The sequence below is a fragment of the Chelonia mydas genome, chromosome 2 (assembly GCF_015237465.2).
Source record: "Chelonia mydas isolate rCheMyd1 chromosome 2, rCheMyd1.pri.v2, whole genome shotgun sequence".
Classification (NCBI taxonomy): domain Eukaryota; kingdom Metazoa; phylum Chordata; order Testudines; family Cheloniidae; genus Chelonia; species Chelonia mydas.
This window is the reverse complement of record NC_057850.1, coordinates 81295034-81313577: the sequence shown is the minus strand read 5'-3', so window position 1 is coordinate 81313577 and position 18544 is coordinate 81295034. Positions and strand designations below refer to the sequence as shown.

The 18544-nt window shown below is 40.8% G+C and overlaps 1 protein-coding gene across 1 annotated transcript in view; it reads left to right on the top strand.

Annotated features, from left to right (window-relative positions):
* Positions 1-921: 921 nt before the first annotated feature.
* Positions 922-18544, top strand: part of COLEC12 (collectin subfamily member 12) — a 139500-nt gene continuing 121877 nt past the window's right edge. Inside the window, exons 1-2 of the mRNA XM_027827139.3 lie at positions 922-1477; positions 16708-16758. Coding sequence (XP_027682940.2) covers positions 1471-1477; positions 16708-16758 — 58 coding nt within the window. The 5' untranslated portion in view covers positions 922-1470. The remainder of the gene's footprint in view (positions 1478-16707; positions 16759-18544) is intronic.

The window sequence follows — 18544 nt, the reverse complement described above, 5'->3', positions numbered from 1 at the left end:
AGAGTTACTTAACTTTAGGCACTGTGAGTAATCCATTTAATTTCAGTAGGGCTACTCACAGTGGCTGTGTGAAAACCGTACGGACTACGTGGGGGGGTGAATTGCAAAAGCTTTGCTACTTAACTTCCCCCTGTGGATTCTGCTGGTGCGAACTAAAAGGTACCTGTCTCATTAACACAGTCCTGTTTGAAAGAGGACTATGTTCGTGCTAACTGTGGGAGATTACGATTCGAACACTTGGGTTGGCTCTGCAATTCACACCCCCTTAAGTCTGCACTGTGACACAGTGTAGACAAGCCTGATGCGTAAAGTGAAGCATGCGTGTCAGTCTTTTCAGGGTCTGGGCATAAGTCTTTCTGATGGATGGGGTATAGGTATGAATGGTTCTTCTGCTTCTTGAAGTAGATTTTTATTTTGTAAAGTGCAATGTTTTGCAGAGACAGGGTGGTCTACTGGTTATAACAAAGGACTGGATGGCATTATAATGTATCTCCATCCTGGTGAATTTAGGATCTAATCAAAAAGTATTGTTCCTGATTCTGTCACTGATTTGATCTGTGACATTGAAAAATCACTGAGGCCCCAATCCTGTGAGTTAGGATGCATGGACCTAGGGCCTGTGTGTTCCAAGGTGCAAGATCAGGACCTGAGGTCTCAATCCTTCACTCGGCTGAGTAGAGGTGCATCTCTGAGTCCATGCAAGTGCAGGGGTCCATCCCTAGAGAACTCATTGGAGATCCCACCCTAATCTCCTTGTACTTCAGATGCCCCATCTGTAAAATAATACCTACCTTTGTAAAGTGCTTTGAGATCCTCAGGTGAAAGGGGCTGCCAAGGCACAAAGTATTCATTCGCTTATTGGTGCTCCTTGGGGAAACTGGAAATTAACATAACTGAAGGTGGGGGGCTCTTCTCCCCATCCTGTCTGCTCCCCACTCCTTACACTGTGGGGGGAGCCTCTGCCTGAACCTCACTTGCCTCCCACTCCAGGCTGAGGAGACCGCTCTAGAAAAGCAGCCAGGTGGTGTCTGAGGGCTCAGCCATTCCCTCCTCTGGGGCCACTTCGGGGGGTGTTGGGAGAACTTCATTGGAAGGCTTTCTCCTCCCCCGCGCCCCCCCCCCGCTTTGGGATTCCCGGTCTCGCTTTCCCAGCCCAAGGGGGGAGAGCGGGGTGGCCACAAGAAGAGCGCGGCGGCTGAGCTCTCTCCTCTTCCCAGCTGAGGCGGAGGGGAGGGGAGGAGCGGGGGCTGGTCGTGTGAGTTCAGGCGGGTCGGGTCAGTGCTGGAAACTCCAGGTCCTGGAGGCTGCTGAGCCCAGAGCCAGAGGGAGAGCGAGAGGCTCCTGGGCACGCTCCCCCCCCCGCTCCGGGTGCCCACCGTGGAAGTGCAATAAGGGAGCTCGGGGCGCCGGGAGCAAACTTCGTTTCCACAGGCTCGGAAAGTTTCCTATGTGACCCGCTTCTGTGCCAACATGAAAGGTAAGCGGGGGGGATGGGGAGCTGTGTGTGGGGATCTAGCCGCGCTTTCACATGTGGGGCTTGCTCCGCTGGGAGATACCTGCCAGGAAATCTCTTTGCAAAACCCCCCGGGGGAGGGGGGATAACTTCCACTAGCTGGCCATGGGGAGGGAAATGGTGCAAGGGGGAGGTTGTTAAGCCCCCCCCCCCCTTTAGACTTATGAAGAAAGCTGCCCTGGGTGAGTTTCTAAAGCAAACTTGAGACCAGTCCCTAATAAGTTGTTTACTGAGTCCCTGCTTCAGACGTTTGGATTGAAAAAATTCTGTTCAGGAGAGGGGAGCACTCGCCCTCCCCACCGTTTCTGCTCTCTCCAGCACGTATTTCCTGACCCCCTATCTTTTCGTTTTCTCCCTCCCCACCCCCCCCCCCCTGTAGTATTAGAAAACAGGGCAACTTTTTCTTTTTTGGCCAGTGTTTCGTGATGTTCTTGGTGTTGCTTTTAAACATCTGGCAATGATTAGGTGCCAATGGAGGTTTAACTGGCTTGTGAAATGTATTTGGCATCCTTCACCCCAAGATCCACTGACTGGAAAATATTTGGTCTTTTGCTTTTTGCATCTGTTAAAACTGAAAGTTAAAGTCCTCTTCTATCCCCCCCCCCTTCCCCGCCTTTAAATGGGTGAAACACCCGCTGCTTTTACACTAACACACCAGCTGGCCCTGCTCATGTCCTATAAAGTTGTGACTAAGAGGTATCAGATAGTACGCTTTTTAAATCAGATACAGAAGTGGCTCTCCAAATTGCTATAGTTCTAATCTAATAAAGATGTACTAGGGCTTTGCAAGAAGCCCTCCTGTTTATGAAAAAGAGAGCTGTACAGCCAAGCATGGAACGCTGTACTCTGGGGAAGGTTACAAAGAAAGCATCCAAGAACACGAGGGAAAGTTTAGGAAGTGCTTGTGAGTTTGCAAGATTCAAGTTCAGTTTTTCTTCAGAGACAAAAATAAACTTCTTAAAATACCAGCAAACCTGCAGTAGTGCACCGGTTTCGAACCTAGATGCCAACCGGCCAGAAACCTCATGATAGTTACACTTAGTTTCCAGAGCCGAGTACAGCAAGCGATGTGATCATTTATTCGCATGCCAGAGTAGCTGCCTAAAGGGAGGAGTGTGGTTGCTTTTATTTTTGTTTTGTGAACCCACGCACACTACTTAAATAACTTTTGACATTGTGACAAGGTGTCTCTAGAAGAGCCTGCAGTTTATTAACAATATTTTTGAGAGGTCACTAGTGCCAAAAGTTTTGTCATTGCCTTACTGCTAGCAGCACTAGTGTAATCATCACCATGATCATCCTTGTCTCTTATATAGCACCTTTCACTGGCAGATTTCAAGTGGCAAAAACAAAGTAAAATAGTGGAAATAGCAAATTTAAAACCATATGTGTTTGATTTTACAATCTTTAACTCAGTGTTTCTTCTCATATTGGCATTGACGCTTTGCTCGCTTATTTTCTAGCTGTCTCTTTTTTGGGGGTGGGGAGGAAGGTGAGGTACCTTGCTGAGTATTACATTGGACAGGATCCTGCACCCATTGAAGCTGACAGGAGTTTTGCCATTGATTTCAATGGATATGCAATTTGAGCTGATATGATTTGTAGCCAATTGCTTTTCTCTGCTAAGGGCAGAAATGGCACTCTGAGAAGGTATTATGGCTTCTGTAAATTAGTGTTGGTTGCTCCAGAAATGCAGCCTTACTGAAAAGCTTCACACTCCTTTTTACTCCCTAACCACTATGTTTCTTTAAGAAGTTTTACAACTGCTTGATTTTTTTTAATTCTGTTCAGAACAATGGAAATCAATAATACGCCTTGTAAAATAAAATCTTTAAATTATGGTATTAATAGAAAATATCCTTCAACAAAGACATCAAATCAACTGGTACTGCAAGAGTTATAAAAGTCCTAAATACTGCCAAAGTAAATTTCGCCTCTATATTTTCCTATTGCCTCTTTAACATACATATTTGGCTTTCCACGTTCTCTATTTAAACTTGGTGCTTGCAATAATTCTAGAGTTTGTGAACCTAGTGTAATCACACATTCTCCTTATGAATAACCACATAGTTGATCTGTTGAATGCGGTAAACAGCTGTCTCTATTCCCGTATCTACCCTCTCTGGAGAACAGAACAGTATCAAAATAATTACATCATCAGATATTTGTAGGGAATAAATTATATTTTTCCATTGCTTGAATTCTTAATGTGTTGTCTTAAATCAGTAAAATAAATTGAAATATATGTTTAGTTTACTGCCAGATTTCCAGTAAACTAAACTGAGCTCATAAATGTTGCTTTTTAATAATGTGACATTATTTATAAAGGGATTTGACTGCCTTAGGGTTAGTTGTATTTTTACCTAATAATACTTCTCAGTTTTTAAAATTTTAGATATTTTGTGAGTTATGAAGCAGTACTTGTTGTCTAGGAAACAGAGGGAAAACAACTTTCACATATTCAAACAACAACACATGTTCAAAAACATTGAGCCCAATTTAACACAGGGAAAGAAGATGCAATTAAAACTGAGCGTTCAACTGGATATTTCTGAACTTCTTTGTTTCAAATGCATCACTAGGCACTATACTTTTATCACAATTGTTCTGGTGTCAAATATAGTAAAATGTTATGGTTTACTGTGTACTTCTCATATCACTTTCTTGAAGTCTACTTGTTTGATATACACAGGATTGTGGGATCCTACATGTGTATGAAAGGTCTTTGGTGGAGGTGGGGAATGTCTGATACTTTACTTGAGAAAAGTATGTGACCAGAATGACCTGCCCCATGCAAAGTGCACACTCATCTTAAAAACTGCATGTTCAGTGAGACATATGGCCTGATTCATCCTGGTATAGTTCCACTGAAGTCAATAGTTATATCAGGGATGAATCTGGTGAACTGCTCCTTCAGAGCCCTTCTTCATTAGTGTGCATTGACTTGCTTTAGAAGAAACTTGGTACATAAAGTTTTCCATTAACCAAGCTTATATGCGCTCTTTGCTTTATTCAGTATGCATTTTATTGGACAGTGAATGGCTGACTCCTACAGTTACAGTCATTCCTGTTATGATCTTACACAGAGCCATGAGACATTTCATGAGCAAACCTTTTTCTCTCTCAAAATTTAAACATGCACCAAAAGTTGTCTGGCTGCATTTTATATGCATGCATATCATTGTATAAAGATTTATTTTTAACAATCAAAGAATTCTCCTATATGATTACTGTTTTCTTTCCAAATTTCAGTTTTCTGTCGCCAGGCACTCTGGTGATAGAACTGTTTTTAAAAAATTAAAGACACAAGTGATTCACTCTCCTTGTATTCAAAAACAGCTGAATGGTCTTTCTGCAAACATCTTTCTTGGGCAGAGACAACACTTCAGAAATTTCAGCCCAGTAGATAAAAGATTTGGAAAGTTAGCAACTGAAATCAGAAGATGAGAATGAAATGACCCAGTAACCTTAACTTAGCTGTTATGGTACTAGTAGCTGAAAGACTCTGCTGTAAGAATGGTGGCAGTTGGGCTTAGTAATACTCCATCTGTGCAGTCTCCCTTGTGCAACCAATGAAATTGTTGCATGCAAATTAGCTGTAGAATAACAGTGGTGATTGGTTGACTTTCCTCTGATATCACTATGGTCTAGGACCTGGGTTCTCACAAGAAAAATTTTGGTGGCCTCAGAGTGTGGCCATGAACTCTTGCTGGTGGCCACTCTCACACTTTTTCCTAAAATACTTTAGAAAAAACAATAAATATGCACATATACAGGGCCAGTCAGTGTAATTTATTTACGTAGGGTTTTTTGCAGGCCTAATAATAAAAATAATGTACAGTTGTATGTATTCTTTATTGGATCTAAACAGAATACAAACACAAATAAGGTGCTTTGCATGTTCTTGTCTTTTGTTCTTGGTTGTATTTGTTTTTTGCTTTTTTTGGTTGTTTTTTTTTTTATGACTTGCTAGCTAGTAAGTCTGCTTCTGTGAAGAGTGATATTTGTATGTTTGTTAATATCACTTTACACTATCTTCTAGCTATCAGGTCAGCTGCTGTGAAAAGTGATATTAGCAAACGTACAAATACCACTTTTCACAACAGACTTACTCAGCCCTGGTAAGCCAGAGAACAAATTAAACCTTGTATGGGGAGGTGGGTAAGGAGGCAGCGAGGGGCCGGGGAGGCAGCAGGGTCCAGGGGGGATGGGGTGGTGAGCCCAGGGCTGGGGCAAGAGCCTGAAGCCATAGGATGGAGCCTGCTGCCGTGTGGCCAGACGACAGAGACCGCCACCCCAGAGCTGAAGCCAGAAGCCTGATCCCTGGTGTCCCTGGGAAAGTGGGGAACTCACACTGGCTGCCTGCTCCTCTGGTATTTGTGGCTCTGCTGCTCCCCCCCTCCCCCCGCCAATAACTGCCCAGGAGGCTCTGGCCACAAGAAAAGCCCCTGGTGGCCACATGGTGGCTGCATTTGGGAAACGCTGGTCTAGGACTCTTGCCTTATTATAGCTGAAAATTACACCTGTGCCACAGTGCGGGCTTGTAAAGTCAAAATGGCTTAAAAATTGAACAGTAACAGATCTCAAATCCTAGTGATGATTCATTCATCTGATATTCTGAACAAAAGGAGCTCTCAACCATGCTTGGAGCTGTTTCCATCATTTCACACAGACTCAACGAATATTCAGGGCTTCGAGTGACAATCCTGGAAGCTTCTTATATAGATTAGTATATGTTGGTAGTGCCATAAATGTACCAGACATGCATGTACAATGAGACACCTGTGCTGCACATATAAGAGGATGCAGCCTTTACAATCTAAAGGCATGAGCAGATACAATAAATGTATGATACAACACAGAACAAACCCAAAGCTTTGCCAGCATATGGTCATTATAGTTGGAATGGGTTGGCAGAAAAGAAGGGTTTTTGAAATTTCTGACAGGAAAAGAGAGGGGGATCTTGCAAACATGAGCTTGAAGGGTATTCTCATTTGGCAGCATACAAGAAGGCACAGTGTCATGAGATCAAAAAAAGAGGAAGAAAGGAGAATTACTGTATATAAATGGTGTTAAATATAATTAATTAACATGTGAATTAATTATCCCAAAGGATTTTCAGAATTAATTAGAATCGTGCATGGTGGATCTCAATATTCTATTTTCCCTAGGCATGCTGAGCTGTGACTGTGAGCTGTGTGCAATGTAGGGAGAATAGGGACTGAGAATTTAGATCCACTGGGATTTTTTTTCTTTTACACAGGAGTCAGTGGAATTACTCTAGACTGACTCTGGTATAACTGAGAGCAGAATTTGGCCCACTGTTATGAATCTTTAGCTCCATTTGTTTAGATCTGCACTGCAAGAGAAAAATCATGCTCATCGGTCCAAACATCACAGCGCATTTAAGTTGTAAGACAAGGAGGGAAACATGCAATCATGCATGGAGGTGCAATCCCCGGGCCAGCAGGTGTATATGTGCACGGTGAAAGTAAAGGAAACATAAAATTTTAATTAAAGATGGCTGGAAGATGGGATAAATCCCAAATTGATTTTAAAAATACCCCACAATACAGGTGTCCAGTCATCATGGGAGATTCCCAGGGTAATTGTGCTCCACAGCTCTCCCTTGAAGAGACAGACATGACCACCCAATAGAGCCCCCCCCCACCCCAAAAAAATCATCATTTTTTTTTTAAATGTGTCTACCAGGTACTAGAAGTGAATCTGATCCCTTAATATGTTGAATGTAGCATTATATAAGAATGGACTAAACATAACATGAATTCTCTTTGGGGTTAACCTGCCCCCTTCTAAAATTACATTTCATTTTGGTTTATAAATTGGAGGTGAAGACTGAGACATGACTGGGAAACAAGTGGATGAATTATGGAAATAGTATAGCAATATATTATTTAGGAAAATGTAGTCCAGGCTTTAACATTGTTAAATGAGTCCTATAAACGTCCTCATAGAAAAATTATAGTTTTCAGTTCATGAATAGGACCTAGGGGATCTGTTCTCAAATTATTATTCTGAAATATGAGTTGATTTAAAATTCAGGCCTTAGATTCTAATTGTTAGTTTCAAACTTTGATATTGCACAGTGCAGCAGCTCCTGTTCTCAGCACTGATATGTTTTTTTCAATAGAAGTATTCTAGTCTTCATTATATCATGGCCTCTCTCTATTTTTGATGTGTGGTTAAGGATGGATCTCCCAAGTAAAACGTCTAGTGGGACTTTTTTCTTTAAGAACAAAAGTAAATTTCTGTGTGTGAGACCAATGGGGAATGCGGGATGGACTCTTGGAGGACAAGATGACTCAGAGAATTGGGAATGAGCTATTGAGCCTCAGCTATTTATCATTATTAATTATTTGTATTACGGGGTGCCAAGGCTCCAATGAGATCAGAGCCTTTTTGTGCTAGGCACTGTACAGACACAGAAAAAGAGACAATCCCTGACCCAAAGAGATGAAAATCTAAAGGAGCAAGTCAGCCAAAGGTCTGGTGAGAAGGACTATAAGATATAAGCAGAGTGAATGATTTGTTTGAAAATGGCATGTTAGTTTCATGATTTTGTTGCTGTTGGGTTTTTTTTTATTTTAATTTTGGGGTGGGTTTTTATTGGGAGGGGATTAGCTAAACAAAGGAAAAGAGAGGGGTTTTGATGGTAGGTAGCAAGAAAGAATGAGGGAGGAAGGGAAGCATGGAAAGGCAGATGGAGTAAGGCAGAAGTGAAGAGTCTGCGGAGGAGAGAATGGAGAGAACAGCCAGTCTGCGTGCATTGGAGAGAACATGTGGCTGTGAAAGGCAGCTGAATACTGAAAACACCATCAGCAATGAAAAGTCCCTGCTGCAGCTGCTTGTCTCTGCTCCTGCTGGCTCAGTTTCATCTCTAGGTCAGTGATGACTAGGGCCCAGATCCTCAAAGGTATTTAAGAGCCTAACTCCAACTACAAGGATCTTTAAGGATCTTTGAGGATCTGGGCTAGGTTAATAGTTATCACAAGTATGTATACATCTGATGACTATTCAACAACCTGTAATAAATGAATTGGTTGTATCTGTCCTCTTTGTGCACAGATGTTAGTGTTACAAAAAATACATAGTCATGCAAGTTTGCACCTTTAACAAAAAGGCCTAAGATTCAATAAGTAGAGACTGAACTTTTTGCCGCTAGAATTGGTACTTCCTGACTGGGTATGAGACACACTAGTAGAGAATTCTGAGGGGTACCTTGCCTTGTCATTGCATTGCCTTGTCATTGCATGTCTTTGTTCTGTGGATAAACAGAGAATGTCATAATCCTATATTATCAATGCAGCATCTTTCAAAATAAAAAAATCTATTCTTGCTAAGGGCGAAGTAAATTTTAGAGCTTTGCATAAGGTTATATGCAGTTCCCATTAACTCGGGATCAAAGCCATTAAAGTTCTTTGCAAATGGACATTATAGAAAGATTTCTTTTAAAGGAAACAGAATGGATGTCATCGTTACTAGAAATTAGTATTATTAAACTGAATTACCATGAGTGAGTTCTAATATACTGTAAATCCAGTTTTTATGGGGTTTATAAACTAGCTGTTCAAATCTGAGCTGAAACTTCGCATAACAGTTTTCAGTCCTGTTCTCTTCATTATTCCTTGAACTGTATCTTTATTTGGTTTTGAAATCTGGTGTGGAAAAATTTTTGTTTTCTTAATTCTGCCATTTTAATTTACTAAACCGAGGGTCAGATTATACCCTTGTTAATGTGTGTACAAGTGTTCTAGAAGTCTACCAAGGTAGAATTTGGTCCAAAAGTATTTCAGGTCTTCAATATTATTTCATTAGTTAAATATATTTAAATCACTGAGCTGTTTGCTTTTGAGAGGTGGCAACTAGACATCGCATTAGCTGCTTTTCATAACACATTCTGAATGACATCCATAAAACACAGTAGTAAATTGTAACAATTCCACTTAAATCATATTGGATCCAAAGAACTCATGGATCTGACACGCTGCCAGTGAAGAGAGAAAGAAGTGGAGTGGTTATGGGTTATATGACTAGGATGGGTTTGGCATCCTTTATGGCTCCAGCCCAAATCTGTCTGTCTTGAGTTCAAACTAAGTCACAAGTGGTCCATGAATAACATATTGAAGATTCTAAAAACAAGGAAGCAGAAACTACACAGTTCTACTCACCAGATTTTTACTTTGCCTCCAGCAAATTAATCAAACCAGAGTCCAATTTGTTTTAGATTAAATGAACTCCCTCTGTTAGTTGTGTTAATCCCCCATTGAACTACCTTATTATTTCCTCTCCCTTTAAGCACAGTACTGTAACTTAGTTAACTCTCTAACTATATTTATGAAAGATGTGAGAATAACAATTTATATCTGAAGTGTTACCAAAAATTTACCATCAGAGCCTGGTGAGGTGTGGTTGCTGCCTAAGTGTTTCAAAGTTTTTAAATCTGAAACCTTGCTTTCCATTGATTTTCCCAGTAAGGTTCTTATCCAATTGTCATCCCATCCCAACTGCAAAACTCCCATTGTCTTCAGTGATTCAGGACTGAGCAGTAAGTGAAGTTCTGGTGCAGAAATGCAAGGATGTACTTATGTCACTGATGGAGAAATATCTCTCAGAAGGTCCCTTCATTTTTCTGACTGGATCTTTCTTCTGTATGTTTAAATACTGGCTAGTTACTTTTAAAACTTTGCAATAATAAATACCTTTCTTCTCTATCTGAAATCCCAATTTTTGTTGATCCTTCTTCAAGCAGAGCTCCAGCTGAAGCTAATGGAAGCTTTGCTTGGGTAAGGACTCTTATTTAAGTTCAGTTTTTCTCCTCTTCTTTATTCTAGATTCATTCGCTGATTCTTCTTACTAAAAACTGGGAGATTTGTAAGTCAAAGCATTGATATGAAGTAGTGAAATACATGACTGTGACCTGTATTGATCATGTCAGCATAGAATTGTTGACAAAACTCCTGAAGTCCTGTCCCAGCATCATGTACTGGGCTCAGTGGAAAACCTTGACTGTCAGTCTTTTTTTTTTGTTGTTGTTGTTCCAAAGTTCTGATCAGGAATTGGGATGGGGTTTCCATAGGGTATTAGATGTCACAGTCTAATCTGCTTTTTATGAAGCATGTTGTATTTTTAAAGAATCTAGCCAAGCTCATACAGGAAAGGTGCTGTCATGCCATAGAGCGTGTGAGCGAAGTGACATTCCCCTAGCTGCACTAATAGTTCCAGGGTTGGAGTTTGCTAAGCCCCATCCTCTTAAGTGGCAGACTCTGAGTTGAATTATGGCTGCCTTCTCCTGCACCGGTAGGGAGTTAGATCCTCTTTAGACTAGATGGGAGGTGGGACATTGTGACATTCAGGTAGCCACAAGAGCAAGTTCAATTTTATTACTTAAAGAGAAATATGCCCTTTATGTTTGTCACTGAGGAGAAAAAACACTTTTTATTTCATGTTAAAAATTAACATTAAATACTGCCCTAAAGTACTCTATGAAAAGGGAAAAAATCTAACTTAAACAACAGCAATAAACTTCAAAGTTAAGGCTTTCACTCTGCCAAATGTTGCTCTGTTACACCTGCATAGCCCCACTGAAATCAATGGGATTGCACAGATGTAAGTGACAGAATTGCAGTAGTGTCAACACCGTACACTCAAAAATTATAGGTAGACCCTCCAGATTGCCTGAGATTGACTTTAATATAATGAGATTTAAACAAAGAATACACTTCTGGACTCTTTTCAGTAGCTTTCTGGTTTTGTTTTGAGTACATTGAAGTCACATTTACATATTTTCCTCTGCAACCATGAGGGCTAGAAATTGTTTTTTAATGAAAACTGAGGTTCTCCTGTAGTGGTTAAGGCAACAGTTCTCAAACTGTGGGTCAGGAACCCAAAGTGGATCACAACCCCATTTTAATGGGCTCACCAGGGCTGGGGCCAGGGGCCAAAGCTGAAACCCCCGGGCTTCAGTGCTGGGTGGTCGGGGATCAGGTTACAGGCCCCCTGAAGGGGCTGGGGTTGCGGTGCAATGAAGTTTGAGAACCCCTGCATTAAAGTGTAAGGGAAGGAGTTAGCCTTAACTCTGGATTTATGTTTATCAGTTTGTTTCTCAACTTTTGTTTTAACACTGTAACTTAGAGTAAAGTCTGAGTTCAGATTCATATCACTGGTTGAATTCTCATTCCATCATTCCCAAAGGGGTGGGGCTTTAATTCAACCTCCTCTCTAATTTATTGCAATATATTGTTACATATGCAACTACAATTATTGTTTAATTTTTTTTAAAAAATAGTTTATATTTTCACCTTTTAATAACGGAAGGCCAAACATAAGGACTGATGAATTTGGCCCATTAGTAATTTTGCTCACAAAGAAATAAATTATCTGCTCCACAGTTTAATGTAAAGGAAGCAGAGATTTGTTGATAGAAGTGTCCTTATAGTCTCTATTTACCTTCAAAACAGCATGAATATGCATCATAATTAAGAGATTTAATATGAGCATTATAAAGTCTTTTTACCTTCAAGCAAAGAAAAACGGTAGTCTTCAATAAATCACAGTGTACTGTATTGCACAAATAAAAAAGCCAGAGGTCCAAAGAAATCTAAATACATCTCTGGCAATGCTATTGGGCAAAACATGAGTAATGAAATGACTTATACAGTCCATCTAGTGTTCTGGGGAAGGAGGTGGGATTTTCAGCAAACAAGCATAGTTAATTAACTGTATATCACCCATAAACTTATTTGATTCTTCAGCACTTTCATTGTACGAAAGTTTTCCTCAGAAAAACTGTATAAATGACATCTTCTCGTTCAACATAACCATTCTTTTTATATAATCAGACATGAATTTGCCTACATTAATGACAAAATATATTTTTTTTACTACTTTTAACTTATATTGGCACTGCAGAGCCAAGACTCAGAAGAAAGGGGGAGAGAGGTTCTGTTTCTTCTTATGCATCATTAAATGACTTGTTTGCTAACTTTCAATTGGTTATATCTGTGCACAGCTATCAGTGAAGGCTCAATTAAATTAGCTTCAAAAATGATGGGGTGTAAATTAGCAGTTACCACTGAAGAGAAAGGTCTTGGTGTCCTGGATAGTTCTCTGAAAACATCTGCTCAGTGTATAGTGGCAGTCAAAAAAGTTAACAGAATGTTCGAAATCATTTGGAAAGGGATAGATAAGTCAGAAAATATCATAATACCACGATATAAATCAATGGCATGCCAACACCTTGAATACTGCCTGCAGTTCTGGTTGCCCCATCTCCAAAGAGGTAGATTAGCATTGGAAAAGTTAGAGAAAAGGGCAACAGAGTGGGACTGTTCAGTTTAGACAAGAGATGACTAAGGGGAGATATGACAGAAGTCTATAAAATCATGAATAGCGTAGAGAAAGTGAATCAGGAAGTGTTATTTACTCCTTCACATAATTCAAGAACCAGGCATCACCCAATGAAATTAATAGACGGTAGGTTTAAAACAAACAAAATGGAGTATTTCTTCACATAGTGCACAGTTAGCTTTTAGAAGTTATTGCTAAAGGATGTAGTGAAGGCAAAAAGTATAAATGGATTCAAAAAAGAATTAGATAAGTTCATGGAGCATAGGTCCATCAATGGCTAATAGCCAAGATGGTCGGGGATGCAATCCCGTGCTCTAGTTGTCCCTAAACCTGTGACTGCCAGAAGCTGGGGCTGGATGACAGGGGATGGATCACTCGAAAATTGCCCTGTTCTTTTCATTCCCTATAAAGCATCCGGCACTGGCCATTGTTGGAAGACAGGATACTGGGACAGATGGACCATTGGTCTGACCCAGGATGGTGATTCTTATATTCTTATCTGATATGTGAGAAGAGGAAAAATCTATTTTCACTCTCAGATCTCTACTGAGTTCGCAGGATTAGCTGTTCTAAACTCCTTCCTCCTATCTTTACACTTGTAAACTGAACACATCTGATGCTGAAATTATTGAGACAGTAAACATGGAACTCCACAATGCCATATTTTAGTCACAGAGCAGAACTGAACTTCAAACATAGCTATATGTATTTTGTTGTAGCTAATAAATATCAGTTGAATGGAATTTTGCTCATTTGTACCAGGGATAAATTTTGCCTTTCAACTGGAACTGCAATGGGAAAATGGGAAAATTACAACCAATAAGCAGATCAGCAGTAATGTGGTAAAAGGGTCTGAAAGGAATGCAGACAGATGTGTTTACAGCTGAATAGGGCAGTTATGCATTAACGTGCCACCTAGGCTTTCCTCTGACCCACATTTCATAAAAGGAGCACAATAACAATTTTCCACATAAAATATATATTTTTGACATTTAGTTCCTTTAGAGAAATTAATGTCTTTTCTGTTGGAAGTATGAACATTCCTCACCCCTGGGTCCTTTTTGGATCTGATTCATGTATCTTTCTAGGAGACCTTTTTTATTTATTTATTTATTTTAAAAAAGAAAGAAAAAGAAAATATGTTTAATTCCATTAATCATTCCAGATATAGTAAATCTGAAACAGTGAGTCCCCTCTCTGAGTGGCATTTTCAGCCCTGTCCAACTGGTCTATTTAAATTATTTATCATTGTATTAATTATCTTAAGTTTTACCTTCCGGGGCAGACAGAGGCTTTTAGTCTGTCACTTCTAAGCGTCTGGTTTTTTCCCCCCAAGAGTTCTCTGAGAGCCTAATTCAACACCTATCAAGATCTCTTCCCAGTGAGGAGTCAGAGATGATGATCCTAGCCACAGCACTTAGAAGGGATTTGAGGGAGACGCTGTTGTGGCATTGAGGCCAGAGAAGAGGAGATTACAGTAGTCAAGGGGCAAGATGATCAGGGCTTGCACAAGACTTTGGCAGAGAGGAATGATGGGATGTTAGAGATGTTTCGGAAGAAGAGGCAAGATTTAGACATGTCTTGGCTGTGTGGGTCAAAGTGGAAGGCCAAGCCAAACATGAAGTCAAGATTGTAGTCTTGAGTTACCGGGCATGTCGTTGTGTTGTCCACCATGATAGAGAAATGGGGAGAGAAATGAGTTCAGTCTTGAACTGAAGCCTGAGTTATGTAGCTCTTTCTTGCACACCAGACTGGCATTTTATCCAAAGCTCTGTGTAGTGAATGAGTACTGTTGGGGTGTGTGAGAAAGCTGAATGTTGACTGATTTGTGATCACTTTGATTTATTAGCATTTGCCATGATATGATTGGCCTCTTTGTTGGGTAGAGTTTTCAAAGTGTACATTTTGGAATTTGGCAGGCTTCAGGAGAGTTTAGGGAAGTGGTTTCTTGTTGCCTTAAAAAGTCTTTTAGGAAGCTGCCGCAAGTACTTGGATTCCGTACAAACGCATCCAACTCAGGATCCAATTCAGGGTATAGGCAGCTGTGTGATGTAAGGTGAAGAGTTAGGATAGGAGGTTTAGAGCTGTCCTGTCAGAGTACCAGCTGTGTGAATGTTAAAGTCCTGCAAGGTGATAAATTCCAGTGAACGTCATCACCATGTCAGGCAACATCTCCATCAGCTCCCCTGGGAGCCTTTGATGTTTGGGAGCTAATAGATTAGTAGTATGCCTTGGTTAGTCTTGTCTCCGGGCAAGAGTAAGTGGATGCCCTCAAAGGATTTTGATTTGTGTGTGCTTTTCCTGATCTTGAGCCTGAATGGGAAATTAATGACTATACTCCATCTCCAGATTTGTCCTCTCTAGGTCTGGCTGTGTAGTGAATAACATATCCTGGGTGGGGTGGGGATGGGAGAGCCAGGTGAGGTAGCAGTTGGCTACCATGTCAGCCAGCCAGATTTCTGTGATGCAGACCTGGCTGGTTGACTCATCGGCCATGAGACTGAATGGTGAATGGCCTATTGAATGCAGATTTTGCACTGAATCTCATAAGGCTGAGGGCCCACTGATTGTTTGAGGCCTGTATAACATATCTATTTTGTGATTGCATCTGACTGACTGAAGCTTTCTGGTAACCTTCTGTCCAGGTACTGGCCGGTATTCCTGTTTACTTCTTTCTGTTATGGCTTGTCTTGGGAAAGCTGTAGGTGGGGGGTTAGCGTACTTGGTAGTGATGGCATTCTCTGTGTGTCGCACGCCTAGAGAGTGGTGTCAGCCTCCTAGGGGACTGATTTAAGGTGAGCTCTTGGTGAAGATTTGTAATTGCTCCAGATGCCCTACGTGTGGCAGGAATGTTTATACCCCATCTAAGCACATTGCCAATGTTAATGTGGGAAGGGGTGAAACACTGCTCCAGAACAGTGGAAAATAGGGCTGCAAATGGGCCATGCTGGAGGTGGGAGAAAGGGCAGGATTGGTGGAGAGATGTTATATACTTTTTTTAAAGTACTGATATTTCTTGTTTGTGCTGGTCATAATCCTTTCCTTTGTGCTGTTACTGGCAGGAGGAAGTGGGGAGAGAGATGAAATTAATGACAAGCTAAGGCCTGAATACCAACCTCTTACTCCCTGTGCCCAAGTCAAGATGAAAAGGACTAAATACTCTTATTTCTGCTAACTTTTTGAACTTGACCAACATGTCAGTTCTGTTGCCCATGTCTGAATGGGGTTTATCTCTTCAAGTAAATTTAGTGTTCATGAAAGGTGATGGATTGACAGCCCTAGCAACTGAAGCCTTCTCTTTATTCACAGGAAAAGCACAGCACAGGCAAGCAGTAATGCAGGCTCGCCCAAAAGACCTTTCTAATGTGCCTCTGCCCTGACCTGGAGGGGGCTCCCCTGTACAGGTTAAAAGGTGGTTCAGTCTCTGTGCCTACTTATTCCTTTGCCTTGCTGAGACTGCTCACAAAGATGCACTAAGTGCCAGTTGTGCTGAGGAATTTGTCTGCTAAAATCTGTACTAAGACCAGCAATCAATTTAATAAAAGTCCCTGAACAGCCATCAGATGATGATAACTTATCAATTGGATTTCTGCTGGTGACTCAGAGAAAAAAGGATCCAAGTATCATGCAGTAGCCAAAGATTGGGGTGGAAGATTAATAGTGGAAAGAGGAAAGTTTGAGATATTTTCATATATCAGCAAGCAGTAATATTGATAAAACCAATTAACCTTTCAAATACAATTTTCAGTAACCTTTTGTGTATACTCAAACTTCTGTGCCTTCATAGCTAATTTTAGTACTAAATCTGTGCATCTGTCTTTCTGTAGACGACTTTGCAGAAGAGGAGGAGGTGCAGTCCTTCGGTTACAAGAGGTTTGGTAAGTAGCAACAAATCTCTCACTTTGCTCTTTCTTATTACTCACATGAAGTCAAACAGGTCTTACAAAACCCCTTACTGGTAGCCATAGGTGCTACAAACTAGGGGGTGCAACAGCACCCCTAGTTTGAAGTGGTTTCCATCACATACAGGGGTTGCAGTTTGGTTCAGTGGCTCTCAGCACCTCCACTATAAAAAATTGTTCCAGCACCTCTGCTGGTAGCAGTAAGACAAAGTATGGGAACAAGCTCATCACGGGGCTGATGCAGATGTGCAAAGGAAATATACAATATAGGACCAGAAACAGGTGTTATGTTTACGCCTGGTAAACATCTTTGGTAAGTATATCCTTCAGAAACAGTCCTGAGCTAACTGTCCAGAGTTACTTAAGTAAATATATATTTTCTTTCTGTGATGTTACCTGTTTTATTGTTTACTTGTTTACATAACTGTTTCATATGAAGTTTGCCTTCTAGCAGAAATGAATATCTGCTGGCAGTTAAGAAAAAGGTACAGTATCATACGTCATGGATTTCTCCTTGTCAATTATACTTTCCTTAGGCCTGTAAATGACTAGCTTACTTTTCAGGAATAGGACAATGGGAACTATTATGGACTCTTGGAAGACATGGTGACAATTTAGCCAGAAACCCCTCCCTCCATCCCCTGCATTTCTCACAAAAAACCAAATGCCATGAGAACAAGACAGAAATAAAGGTACATGGAGCGTGCTCATTCAAAGTTTAAAAACAAGTCTTAATAACAATTTCTCATCACCACCTTATCGTTTACCTCTGATGTAATGTGGTACAACTTGATATTTTATGAATTGCTACTTAAACAACAATGCTGTTGAGTGTTCTTTTATTAACCTAACAATATCAGTTGTCTCACTTTGATCTTTGATCTTTGTTCATTATAAATGACTGTTGTATGGCACTGATCCCCAGTGCACACAACTCTGAATGAGTGCTAGTAATCACTGAGACTGTTCCCTATTCTCAAGGGAGTTTTTCCCTCCTTGGCAACAACCTTTGGAGGCATTCCATAGCCACCCAAGGGCAAGAGCAATCAGACTCCACGCTCTGGTTGCCGTTGGGATCACAGGAATGATAGTGTCAGAACACTGAGCCCACTGCATCTAAATGCATGGAAAGCTCTGTCCAAGATGACTGATAGTGAGATTTCTTAAGGGACACATATAAAGATGCCTTGCTGTTTGGAAGCTGTCAGCAGGAAGAAAAAGCACAAGCGACTGTCTAAAAACTCACCTTATTTCCCTCTCTCTTACCTCAAGCAAATGATGATGGGGAGGTGTGGAGCAGGAAGGGTCCACTCTTCACTCATCCCCACAATATGGAGCAAGAGCCCCTTCATTGCCCCTGGTTAACACGGGTGGAAAAGGATCACTGAATTAAAAACAAATATATTTATTTATTTAATTCCTACTGCCTCAAAAGGAGTGGAGGAGAGGAACATATGTAGCATAAGGAACTGCAATATTTGGGAGGTGGGGATTTTATTTGCATCACCTCTTCTTCCCTGGAGCTCCTCCACAGATCCCTGCTGTTGAGCTTTTTTGGAGAGGTCAGCTCACCATAGGGCCAGCATCTGTGTCTTGGGAAGTTCATAAGGCTGCACATTTTATTTATTTATTTTATTTTCGCTGGATCAGACCCTGGAATAGCAGAGGATTCTTGAGAAACCGTGAGAGAGTGTAACCACACTTCTCTCACCTCTAATGAAAAAGGCAGTAATTCAAAATGAAATATAAAAGCAGTTGCCCT